The sequence below is a fragment of the Trichechus manatus genome, unplaced genomic scaffold, assembly GCF_000243295.1.
Source record: "Trichechus manatus latirostris isolate Lorelei unplaced genomic scaffold, TriManLat1.0 scaffold00039, whole genome shotgun sequence".
NCBI classification, from domain to species: domain Eukaryota; kingdom Metazoa; phylum Chordata; class Mammalia; order Sirenia; family Trichechidae; genus Trichechus; species Trichechus manatus.
In genome coordinates this window covers 19,929,635-19,943,444 of record NW_004443975.1, presented here as the reverse complement: position 1 = coordinate 19,943,444, position 13,810 = coordinate 19,929,635, and the positions used below count along the sequence as shown (strand labels likewise).

The window sequence follows — 13,810 nt, the reverse complement described above, 5'->3', positions numbered from 1 at the left end:
TTTAGAACACATATCTAATATAATTTCTTCAGGGAAGCATTCCTTGACCACAGTGACTTGATCAAATGGTTCTTTATGTCATGCACTTATCACATTTATAATTTGGATTTTACTAGGGTGATTATTTGATTGTCTTTTCCCCCCAGTAGACTATAAGTGCTATCATAGCAGGAACTTACAGACTACAAAGTGCCTTATCAGACATTATTTTCCTTACGTGGTCACATTTACGGTGTAAGCTAAATGTCAGGTTTTACACTTGTTTCCAATTTGTAAGAGGAATGCTAACATTTAGAGAAGTTATGCAATTTTCCCAGAGTTGCACAATTACTAAATAAAAGGCCAAAAATTAAAGCCTTACCTTCTGACTAAATATTGTTCTTAAAGTCACCTTTAACAAGGCATAGAGAAAAACTATTGGTCTCTACTCATCTGGACCAGAAGAGAATGAAGGAAACCAAAGACTCAAAGAAGAAACTAGTCCACAGGACTAATAGCCCACACAAACCACGGCCTTTTCAAGCCTGAGACCAAAAGAACTAGATGGTGCCCGACTATCACTACCACCTGTTCTGAACAGGGGCACAATAGAAGGTCTTGGAAAAAATAGGAGAAAAATGTAGAACAAAGCTCAAATTCCTTCCTGAGGTTCATCCTTCAGCCAAAGATTAGACCAGTCTATAAAACAAACAAGAATACTCATACTTCAACCATGTATACAAGACTAAATGGGCACACCAGCCCAGGGGCAAGGACAAGAAGGCAGAAGGGGACAGGAAAGCTGGAAGAATGGAAATGAGGAACCCAAGGTCGAGAAGGTGAAAGTGCTGACACATCGTGGGGTTGGCAATCAATGTCACAAAACAACATGTGTATTAACTGTTTAATGAGAAACTAATGTGCTCTGTAAACCTTCATCTAAAGCACCATAAAAAAAAAAATTAAAGAAAAAAATAATAAAAAACTAAAAATAGAATTACCATATGACCCAGCAATTTCACTCCTAGTTATATACCCAAAAGACTTGGAAGCAGAGACTCAGAGACGTTTACATCAGTGTTCATTACAGCACTATTCACAATAGCCAAAAGGTGGAAACAATCTAAGTGCCCATCAACAGATGAATGGGTAAACAAAATGTGGTACATTCATACAATGGAATACTACTCAGCCAGTAGGAGAAATGAAGTCTTGACATTTGCTACAGTATGGATGGAGCTTGAGGATACTATGCTGAGTGAAATAAGCCAAACACAAAAGGACAGACAGTGTATGACCTCACTTATATAAAAAGACAAGAAAAGGCAAATGAATACAGACCAAAGTTTATTAGTGGTTACCAGGGGCAGGAGCAAGGGGTAAAGGGGGAGTTAATAATGATGGAGAAATTGCATTGATAAAGGGTAGGGGTGCAGAGCTGATCAAAATAATCGCTGTCCATAAGTTGTACACCTGTAAAAAGTTAAATTAGCAAAAGTTGTGTGATAGTTATATTTACAACCATGATAATAAAAAAAAAAAAAAGAAGAGTAGCTGCCGAGGCTGCTTATGTATAAGGAAACATCTTGTGGGATTTGATCCCTTGGTTTGGAGGTTTAGGGTCATGGTTTCATGGGACATCCCAGTTAATTGGCCTAACAACATGTTTAGTGCTTTCTCTCTGTTCTATCTCCTAGTTCATTGCATAGTGTCTGGCATCTTAAAAGCTTGCAAGTGGCCATCCAAGACACGACAATTGGTCTCTTTTCACCTGGAGCAACAGATGAAGAGAGAGAGTCAAGAACAGGAGGATATGGAATGTGTGGCTCATTGTCTCCATGAACAACTGCTTCCTTCACCATGAGACCAGAACTGGATGGTATCCAGTTACCATTACTGAACATTTTGATTAAAGATTCTATAGAAGAATCCTGATCAAAAGGGGGTAAATACAGAACAGAATTTAAAATTTTCATGGACTCCAGACTTTCTGGATCCATTGGGGCTACATGAACCCCTAAAACTATTGCCCTGAGATAATCTTTAAAACTTAAACCAAAAATATCCCGATGCCTTCTTAAAACCAAACAATAGTTTAGCTTAACTAGTAAAAAATGCCTGCTGTGAGCATTATGCTCTTTTAAGAACTGTCTATGTGGAATCAAAGTGACAAAAGCAACTCAAATGATTAGATAGGAACCTTAGAGGGCAATGAGTTTATGTTAATGGGGAAGGGACAACTCGGAAAAGGAGGGTGAGAATGGTTGCACAACTCAAAGAATGTAATCAATGTCACCAAATTGTACATGCAGAAACAGTTGAATTAATGTATGTTTTGCTGTGTATATTCTCAACAACACAAAATAAATTTAAAAATTAAAAAAATTCAAATTCTTAAAAAAAAGCCAGACTTACTGGACCAACAGACATTAAAGGAACCCCTGAGACTATCACCCTAAGATACCCTTTGAACTTGGAACTGAAGCTACTCCCGGAGTTCATCTTTCAGCCAAATAATAGATTGGCTTATAAAATAAACAATATTGACCATGAGTATTGTGCTCCCTTAAACAATCAACTATACAAGACCAAATGGTCAACATTTACCCTAAAGGAAAGATGAGAAGGAAAGGAGGGGAAGGGAAACTAGATGAATGAAAACAGAACAAACAGGATAGACAAAAACGAGAATTCTGGCACATTGTGAAAAACGTAACCAATGTCACAGAACAATTTGCATAAAAATTGTTAAACGGGAACCTAATTTGCTGTGTACCTTGCTTGCACAAAGTGAAGAGCACTTGAAGCACTTCCTGATGAAGGTTGAAGATTACAGCCTTCAGTATGGGTTACACCTCAACGCAAAGAAAACAAAAGTCCTCACAACTGGAACAATAAGCAACATCATGATAAACTGAGAAAAGTCTGAAATTGTCAAAGATTCATTTTACTTGGATCTACCATCAATGCCCATGGAATCAGTAGTCAAGAATCAAACAGCATATTGCACTGAGCAAATCTGCTGCAAAAGACCTTTTTAAAGTGCTAAAAAGCAAAGGGGTCACTTTGAGGACTAAGGTGCACCTGACCCAAGCCATGGTATTTTCAATCACCTGATATGCATGCAAAAGCTAGACAATAAATAAGAAAGACCGAAGAAGAACTGACGCTTTGAATTATGGTGTTGGTGAAAAATATTGAATGTATCATGGACTGCCAGAAGAATGAACAAATCTGTCTTGGAAGAAGTACAGCCATAACGCTTCTTAGAAGAAAGGATGGCAAGACTATGTCTCACATACTTTGGACATGGTGTCAGGAGGGATCAGTTCCTTGAGAAGGACATCATGCTTGGTAAAGCAGAGGGTCACCAATAAAGAGGAAGAAGACCCTCAGAGAAATGGACTGACACCGTGGCTACAACAACGGGCTCAAGGAACAATGATTGTAAAGATGGTGCAGGACAGGGCAGAGTTTCGTTCTGTTGTACGTAGGGTTGCTATGAGTCGGAACCCACTTGACAGCACCTAACAACAAATTGGCTGTGTAAACTTTTACCAAAACACAATAAAATATTATTTTTAAAAAATACACAGAGAATAATTTTTACTTGCATTGTTTTATCTCTTTCCATAGTCAAGTAGAATACCTTCTTGTTCATATTTTATCATAACAAAGCTTGGTTTTACACGGCTTGGATCAGGTGATCAGGATAGCTTAAAGAGAATATTATTTCTTTAAGTGACCGTAGTCTTTGCCTGACTACCATAAACTAGAGAGATATTAGGCAGAACTTCATTTGAAAAATACATACTGTTGTCCATTTAAACCACTTGTGTCAATGTAAAATATAGTTGCAAAGTATATTGATTGTAATTATTTGTATAAATCATGTAAATACATGAAACATTATAGTTATTTTTCACTGTGTCATTTCTTGTTAGTCCTTTTTTTTTTTTGGTCCAGAAACATTTGCAAACTAATTACTCCTTAGATCTTCACATTGAACTAGGTTCATGGCATTATTTGTAATAATAAGGTCAGACACACTTGAGATTCTGCAAATTTAGACAGGTAATTTAACTCCCTTAAGCCTCATTTTTCTCATCTGTATATCTGTATATAAATATTTGAACAATAAGCATATACAATGTTTAATACAGTGTACATAAACAGTGTGCAATCCTGGCAGCTATTATCATCATTTTTAATTGATTATTCTGAAAAGCTTCAATTAAATTCTCTTGACCCTTAGTTTTGAAAAACCCAAAACTACTCTCCTAACTCAGGTGAAATGCAGTTGGCTGCAAGGCTTCAAACTGGTTTCTTCCAGTTCAAACCCCTGCTGAGAATTTGCATTTCTTTTCTTTTCTTTTGAACATTTTATTGTTGTTTAGGTGAAAGTTTACAGGCCAAATTAGTTTCCCATTCAACAATTTATACACAGCTTATTTCATGACATTGGTTGCAAACACCTGAATGCATCAGCACTCTCCCCTCTTCCTCCCTGGGTTCCCCGTGTCCACTTGCCCAGCTTTCCTGCCCCTACTGTCCTTCTGAAGGTTGCTTTTGGGCAAATGCTGCCCTTTAGATCTCATATAGTTGATTGTTCTGAGGTGTACATTCCTCACTGGTGTTATTGTTCGTTTTATAGGCCTGTCCATTGTGTGGCTATAATGTGATCTCCGGGAGTGATTTCCATTCCAAGTTTGAAGGGTGTCGAAAGGCCACAGTCTCAGAGGTTCCACCAGTCTCTATCAGGCCAGTAAGTCTGGTCTTCTTTATGAGTTTGACTTTTGTTCTACATTTCTTTCCCACTCTGTCCATGACCTACTATTGCGGTCCCGGTCAGAGCGTTGGTAATGGAAGCTGGGCACCATCTAGTTCTTCTGGTCTCAGGATAGTGGAGGCTGTGGTTCATGTGCTCCATTAGTCCTCTGGACTAATTCTTTCCTTGAGTCTTTGGTTTTCCTCACTCTTCTTTACTCCAGACGGGAAGAGACCAATTGTTGTATCTTAGATGGCTGCTCACAAGCTTTTAAGACCTTAATTAGTACTCACCAAGGTAGGATGCAGAACAGTGTCTATATGGATTATGATATATCAATTGACCTAGATGTCCCCCGAGACTATAGTCCCGAGCCCTCAAGCCCAGTATCTCAGCTCTGGGAGGTGTATGGTTATGGCTAAGAAGTTTTCATGATTGTGTCCCCTGTGCACACTATTGCATACATGGGTATATCTGCAGCAGGTACACATACATATGTATGTGGGTATACTGCCGTATGCCCTCCTACCCCTGTTCAGCTTACATACCTACCTATGTCGCCACTCATACATTATGGTATGTTATTACTGCTGTTGCAAGCTTGTATATGTATTGGTATTTACCATTGTTGCCTTTTACTCTTGCATACAACCTGGGGCATCTTGCTAAAAATGTAGATTTTGATCCAGTATATCTGGGGTAGAAATGCAAATTCTCAGCAGGGGTTTGAACTGAAACAAACCGGTTCGAAGCCCTCGTTGGCTGTATACAAACAGGAGCCTTTGCACAAATAAACAATGTTTAACACACCCATCACACACACACACAAATAATTACAGTTGCAAACTGCACAGCATAGTGAAGCAAAGAAGATGATTAAAGGAACATGGATTGAGAGTCTCTTGGAACGGAAATTGGAGGTGGTCTTCCCATTGGAATCCCAAGACATAGAGCATAATAAACTGAGCTGGGAAGCTTCCATAAGATTGCATCCCTCAATCAACAGTGATGTGGAAATACCTTTATAAAGTGTATACATGGGCATACATTCCAGAGATTAATTGAGAAACTGGGTTTATTCATTCTAACACGTTTGTTAAACTGCATTTTCTTTTTCTCCAGAACTATCAATAGTTTTCCTGTTTCAGATTGAATACATAAATCAAAAGAACATATTTCATGAACTAACTATGGTTATGAAACTCCTATTCCTCATCTATTGATGTCTAAAACTTATTTAGCTATGCATTTTTTCTTTCATTGTATTGATTTGAACAACTGCTCTTTTTCACAGTATGTGTAGCCAGAACCATCTGCGGTTCTTGTATTGTCAATGTATCAAGGAGCCCTGGAAATAGCATTAAAAAAATGTGATCGACCCCCACTGCTAAATCATTTCTTGGTTCCAGAGTTGCAGTATTTCATCAGCTTCAAATCACAGCAATTGTTTTATGGCATTTCAGAATAATTTCTAGAAAGGTGATTTATACTGATGATTCTTTGGTGATTTTTGTCCTATTAAATGTGTGGAACTGCTTCAGGGAAAAACAATATTTTAATAGGGAATCCTGAGGTTTTATTATGAAATTATATGCAACTAAATGCTAACGCAGGGAGCCGTGGTGGCTCAGTGGTTAAACGCTCAGCTGCTAACCAAAAAGTCAGCCATTCGAACCCACCAGCTGCTCCACAAGAAAAAAGATGTGGCGGTCTACTTCCATAAAGATTACAGCCTTGGAAACCATATCGGACAATTCTACTCTGTCCTATAGGGTCACTAAGAATCAGAATCGACTTGACGGCAATGGTTTTGGTCTTGGTTTAAATCCTAAAATACTTCTGGCTTATTTTACCTACCAATCCATAACAAATTGCTAAAGTAAAGCCCTTTTATGCACTTAAAAAAAAAAATTTTCATAAAGAAAATAGAAAAAAAGATCTCTTGCAGAAACTACAGCATGTGCTGATTCAATATGAAAACTAAGCTTTAAAAATCAGCTAACGTTATCAGTGTTCCCTATTTGATAATAAAAGACTGAATTGATTTTTTCCAGTTTTAGTACAAAAACATGATATAACAAATTTCAGCTTGGTATAATTTGAAATAGCCAATATATTAAATCCCAAAGTGAAATTTAAATTGGCAATTGTGTCAAGTTCAAGTCCCCAAATGAATATTAATTTAAAAACTAATCATCTTCCAACAGGTTGAAGCTTCAAAAAGCTAGTTATGGAAGGAAAGCTGTTAGATCCATCACATAACAATACTGGGTATTCTTTTGTTGAGGAAACTAGACCACCAATATTGAGTATTTCTGGCTGTCCTTGGCATCGTTTTGCCCAGGAATTTATTTATTTATAATGAATTTTTTTCTGTATATTAAATGTTAGAATCCCTATTTTACTGATGGGAAACTGATACCAAGTGACCTGTCTGTGCTAAAGTATAAGGTCAAATCTGTTCATTAAGGTTATGTCACTAGGCCTTATTAAGTTAAATTCTGATTTTTGAGCCAGTTCCTCGAGAAGAGGTGAATACATATTTTATTCTTATACATACACCAAAAAGCAAACAAACAAATAAACCAAACCCATTGCTGTCAAGTCGATGCCAACTCCTAGCGACCCTATAGGACAGAGCAGAACTGCCCCATAGGGTTTCCAAGGTTGTAATCTTCACAGAAGCAGACTGCCAGATCTTTCTTCCTTGGAGGCACTGGTGGGTTTGAACTACCAACCTTTCAGCTAGCACCCGAATGCTTACCCACTGCACCACCAGGACTCCTTATACACAAACCCTAAATATACACTCCGATTTATGGCTATGGTAGGGGGTGGGTGAGAATATGCGTACACATTAGGTACAGATTTACAGTTTAAAACTTGACTAAACCGGATTAATGACTGCGTGCTCCATCCTACGCCTAGTACGATTTGTGTAGTTGTGTTCCGTGCGGTCGATTCTGACTCACAGCGACCCTAAAGGACAGAGCAGAACTGCCCCATAGGGTTTCCTAGGCTGAAATCTTTATGGCAGCAGCTCTCCAGGTCTTTTCTCCTGAGGAGCGGCTGGGTGGGTTCAAAACGTCGACCTTTTGTTTAGCAGCCAAGCACTTACGCTTTGCACCACCAGGGCTCCTCAGTTCTCCCGTATTGCTGAGTAACCTGGCTGTTGCAACTGAAAAGTTACAGGACAGAAGTCCCTGGTCTGCAAAATCTAACAGTGCTTGGAGGCACCTTAGAACGTTTCAAGTGAAAATAAGGTATTTGCAGTTACACAGAAGGTAGCAAGCTGCGTTTGTCTGTGTATTGGCCACAAAATTTACCCCAAAAATGTTTCTCAACAAGTACCAGCCACCGTGCTGACACAGAAAAAAATAAATACAAATAAGCCTGGCTCTGCCAATAACTATTGAGATAATTCTTCAGCTTTCCATACTTCAGTAAACTGTGCCTCACGCCACAGTCCACGTACTTTTTTATGTGGAATTCAAAGGGGCTTCATTTTTGTTCATCTAGTCCAGTCCTCTCATCACAGAAATGGGAAAACTGAGTCAAGTGACTTTCTCAAGAACGCAGAACGGCACTGCCTGACTGACTCAGATTTCCTAACTCCTAATCCCTTGCTCAGAGTCCTGGTGGCGCAGTGGTTAAGAGTGTGGCTGCTAACCAAAAGGTCAGCAGTTTGAATCCACCAGCCACTCCTTGGAAACCCTATGGGGCAGTACTACTCTGTCTTATAGGGTCTGTATGAGTCAGAATCAACTTGATGGCAACAGGTTTGCTTTGGTTTTTAATCTCTTGCTCTTCCCGATACTTTTTAACAACTCGTAAGGAATTAGCACGTTCCTTATAGAACATCTATAATATAAATTACTATAAATTTCATAACATTTTAAATGTATTCAGACTGGTGTTCAGTGTAAAGGAACCTTGTGTAGATTTTCATTTTAGGGTAAATAATTGCTCTTTAATTTTCGTTTGAATGAAAGCAGACTCTCATACTGAGCATTTAGGTCCCCTTAAAACATTCAATAAGTGCTAGTTGAATAAATGACTCATCTGAATGATTTTTCCAATGTTTATGGATATTTTGTTTATAGTTTTGATATAAAGTGTAGAATAGTAAACAAAAAAGTTATGCAAAAAAATAAAGGAATTGCACAAATTCGAAAGGACAAGGTTTCTCTTGATACTCAAACACTTATGATGTAAAACAGTCTCATTAAATCATAAGTACTTTAACCTTTTCTTGAAAGAAGAGGAAGATTTAAAGATTTATAAAGAAATTTTGCCTAAACTGGGAAATGACTCCTATTTGACATGTATTGAAATGATAATGCTGATTTCAACAGGCGCTCTAAGAGCATTTTACACCCAGGAGACTCACTCAGCAATGGTTACCTCTCTGCATTTAGATTTTATTGTTTGTTTGTAATTATTTTAATGTACTACTGCCTGCAAAAAACCGCACAGTTTCACAAATAAGGCAAAATAAAAAGACAAGTGAAAAAGAAAATGTTTTTTGTAATTGTGGATACGAAACTGTGCAGGAAACACATCTACGCGACATCTGCAGCTTCCCATTCTTGGCAGTTCCTATTTCTCAATCTTTAATATTACAGCTGAGTTCTTCTGGGTGGGATGGACAACTCTGAGATCTAGAACAAGTAGGTCCCATAGCTGCTAGCTACTGAGCAAATGAGAGGTAAGCATTGGTAGATTGAAACTGTATGTGCCACAGTCAGGGCCCGATGCAAGCCTGAGCTACGCCTTTGGACACCCCCTGAGCCCTGGTGGCAAGGAAACCCTACTCTCTGCCAGCTGCTCTGGCTAAATCTCTCAGTCACTGCAGCATACCACACAACTGCATATTACTTTGTCAATGGTTTCCTCCCTGCATTGCTATCTACATTTATATTTAAATTGTCTTCCCTTCCTCCTCTGATGCGCTCCTTTGCCAAAACATGGCAGAATTGCACCGTTATAATCAGGCAAAACAAAGATAGTTGCAAAGCGTGTTTACATTACCAGCAACAGTTCCTATGCTGAAAGGGATCGTAAAGCCAAATAACAACTCTCAAGACTCTCTGAGGATGTCTGCTCACTAACCAGGGAAAAAATAATGTGAGAAAAATCAAAGATAATTTTCATAAAATGAAAGCAGGTGCAAGTGTCCTCTCGTGGTAATGGGGTTTGTGTGCACCACTGTCTGGACGCTCCAGAGACAGCCTGCACTGGGAACTAACATACCCTGTACGTCTGGTATGAAAGGAGAGGGCCGCTTTGGGCTGCATTCGGCTATCCCAGTGCCCTAAAAACACCAACAGACAAACTCTTCTTCTATTCCGGGGACTGTAAATACCACACATCTCACAGTTACCTCAGCCTTTAGCAGTTTCTAAGGCTGACACAAACTGTAGTTGACAAGTAAAGTAATAATATAACACCTTTAGCGTATCCGAAGTGTAAAGTTCATTAGTTCTAAGGTCAGCATTTTAATGCAACAGCCAAATTTTATTCACATCATCAGATGCTATGTGAGAAAAGACAGCTGTAAAAAACCAAGCAGGGGTTTAATACTGCCATGACTAGTAAAATTAGTACTAGACACAAAAGAGGCCTCACACATTTTTGAACACAATAAAACGTACTAGCCAAATAAAACAAAAATTTCCCCAGGATATTATTATTCCAAATACCTTTACATTTAAGCTTCTCTGGGAGTTTTTACAGCTATTTTGAGGGGAAAATGCTGGTATATCAAGAGAAGCATCATTAGATCATTTAAATATTTTTCTTCCTTGGTTGTGATTTACACGTACCTAAAATCTAAGAGATACTGCTTCAAATTTTGTGGGAGAGAGAAAGGGAGATAGATTCTTGTGTTTAACCAAATGGTAAATACTTTTTATTTTACTCACCTGCACACTAAGATGAACCCATTTCTTCACAAGAATTCTCCGCAGCGTCATTACTTTTATTGGAGGCTGCAAACCGTTTATGGTGCGATAATAAAACATGGTCTCGTTCTCAGATATTGTAAGTTTGAACACAATCTGCCCATCCACTGCCTTTTCTATAATACACCTTAGGAAGCAACCAGAAAAGAAAGAAAATGTCAGCATCCAACCAAGAGACATGCTAAGGCATTGTGCATTACTGTGGTAGTCAAATGCCCCCAAATTCCACTCAAAATGGTGCACAATGAGGAAGTGTCTGAATGTCATTATATTCAAAGCAAGCTTTATGCCAATGAAAGAGCCCTTTTATTTAAATTAAAAAAATAGGATTCTTATTTACAATCTATTTCCCAGAGCCTCAACACCCTTCATTAAAACATTCATGACAAAAACTAAAGTGGTTGAATCATTCTGCAAAACTAACATTTAGCCTATTGGCTCATTAGGTCCTTTGCTATTTCTTTTACAGGAAACAGCACAACACACTACATCCCGCTTGGGTATTGAGTCATCAGTGCACATCCTTCTTTTTCTTTTCATATGAAGAGAATTTAGTGTCCATGGAAAGCTCAAAACCGCTAGCCCCAAAGTCTGAATTGCTCCATTTAATTCCCAAGATGAAATGGAGAATGGAGAGCTACAGCCTCTACTTGCCCCATCCTCAGTGGGCAGAAGCCAAAGCTAGCATCTGTAAGATGACTAGCTACCTATCCATGACCACGAAGCCCAGCTGAGGCACCGACATAACGTTCATCAGCTTGCAGGAAAGCTCGTTCAATCTTCTAAGGACACAGTGAAAGAATATTTTGATAAAACAGAAGAATATTTTGAGACGTGGTAGGTCCAGATTCAGGCCAGTTATCAAATTATTAAAAGATCACTTTTGACCTGGTCATAATGGCACACCCGTAAGACCCCTTCAAATAGGCATATAACATCATTTTTTATGTTTCAATTTTATATTTTAATTTCTGTTATGGATGGAATTGTGAACCCCAAAAAGATATGTTGAAGTCCTGTCCTCTGGTACCTGTGGGAATGTGACCCTCTTTGGAAATAGGGTCTTTGAAGATATTTATCAGTTAACATGAGGTCATACTGGAGTGGGATGGATCTTAGTGCAATATAAGAAGTGTCCTTATAAAAGAGGAGAAACAGAGACACACAGGGAAGATGCCACATGAAGACAGAGGCAGAGACTGGAGTGATCTACAAGGCAAGGGACACCATCCCCAGAAGCTAGGAAAGATACAGGAGAAGATCCTCCCCCAGAGCCTTCAGAAAGAACTAACACAGTCGATACCCTGACTCCTAGTCTCCAGAACTGCAAGAAAATAAATTTCTGTTTTTATAAACCATCCAATTCGTATTACTCTGTCAGAGCAGCTCTAGGAAACCAATACAATTTATATTCACTCTAATTTATTTTACATTAATTACATGATTGTCCATTTCCGGCTGCTATGTGCCCTCTAGGCAGAAACGGATGTGAACCCAAACTACCTTCCTCTCTATCACATTTCAACTTAGCAAGTCATCTTTTTAGCAGTAAGAGAATCTTACAAACGCTTGCTAGTAGCCTCCCGAGTGGATGCTTCCCAAAGATCTGCTTTTAAAGAGACATATCACCAACAACAGCCATAAACACCTCCCCAAATCATTAGCTATCAAACATGCACACTAGTCTGACTCTCACAGACAAGAACCCACGAAGGTGATGCATCCCAGGAAGGAAAATTTCATCAGGTAATGGAGCAGCCTGGACCCCCTCCTCCTATTCACCTCCTACTCAGCTCAGGCGTCAACTCCTCCCCATGATGATGTCCGGTCCTGGCACCTTCTCGCGCTCAAGGCTGGTAAAGGGGGCTTCCTTCGTGTTCACTTACCACACTGTGCTCCCTCTGTATAATATCAACCCATCTGTCTTCCCCGTTAGAATGGGGAGTTACTGCTTCACTGTAGGGCGATGTAAAACTCTTGAAAATGGACAGCGGTAATGGCTGCAGGACGTCGCGAATGCAGGTAATGCCACTCAGCTAGGCACTTAAAAATAGTTAAAATGGCAAATTCCTTTGTTATATATATTTTAACACAATAAATTTTTTCAACGATGAGTGACTGATCAAATTGAGGAACATCAAAGGGCAAAGAATGGGTCAACCAAAATTATTGCTAAAGATATTTTAAAGCATTTCCTAAAGGGAACACTCTTAACAACTATTTCTTCTCACTTGCATCTACTGTTTCCCTGAACTGCAAGGTTAGAGTAAGATTGGAGAACACTCAATAGTTTCTATTCTTCTGTATTTTGTACATATATTTTCTGATAAAGTTATGAGAGTTTAACTATCCTGTTTTAACTTAAGTGAATAGGTTTAATTGATATGAAGTTTTTACATAAAGTGGAAATAAAGGTTTTATATAAATTCTACTGTGCCTTCTTTTTTTAATCCTTCCGTGGATGCGTATTTCTAAGTCACTGGAAAGAAATAGTTCTCTTTATCCCCCGATTTCAGGTCTTAAACAATCTAAGAAGAGTCTGTTTCTTTTCATTTTTCTAGAGTTTAAATCTACAAGTGACAATTTGACCATTATTCAAGAACGTATTTACCAACTGCAGACTTATTTCCCCAAGCTTACTGAAAATGCATTTCTTAATATGTTATTGATTATCTTCCTTGCTATTCTGTTTGCTTGTAAACATACTAGCTTTGGTAGATAATGAATGTAAGGGGCAGGCAGGTAGCAAAATATTTAGGAACTGGATTTATTCTGCTCCTGAATAAACAATAATTGGATAATCCATGTTTTATTTGTTTTACTTATCTAGTAAAATACATCTGAAATTCCCCCAATTCCCATGGGTATTTTAGTTTTGAGAATGGAAATGACCTTGGTACATGGAAATCTCAAAAATATAAATCATATGCTACTGCCTCTATAAATACCCTCTCTCTTATTTATATAAAGCCATGCCAGTAGAAGATGAATTTGGTACGGAGGTGTCCCGCTGTGATTGAGGAAAAAAAAAAATTATCCTAGCCATATATTTGTCAAGAGACAAATTCTCAAGACTCTTTGGATTCTAGTTACATAAACT

At 38.4% G+C, this 13,810-nt stretch overlaps 1 protein-coding gene across 1 annotated transcript in view; it reads right to left on the bottom strand.

Annotated features, from left to right (window-relative positions):
- The window catches only part of LOC101357370 (usherin), a 276,794-nt gene that overhangs the window by 260,598 nt on the left and 2,386 nt on the right, over nucleotides 1-13,810 (bottom strand). The window contains exon 2 of the mRNA XM_004375958.2: nucleotides 10,672-10,837. Coding sequence (XP_004376015.1) covers nucleotides 10,672-10,837 — 166 coding nt within the window. The remainder of the gene's footprint in view (nucleotides 1-10,671; nucleotides 10,838-13,810) is intronic.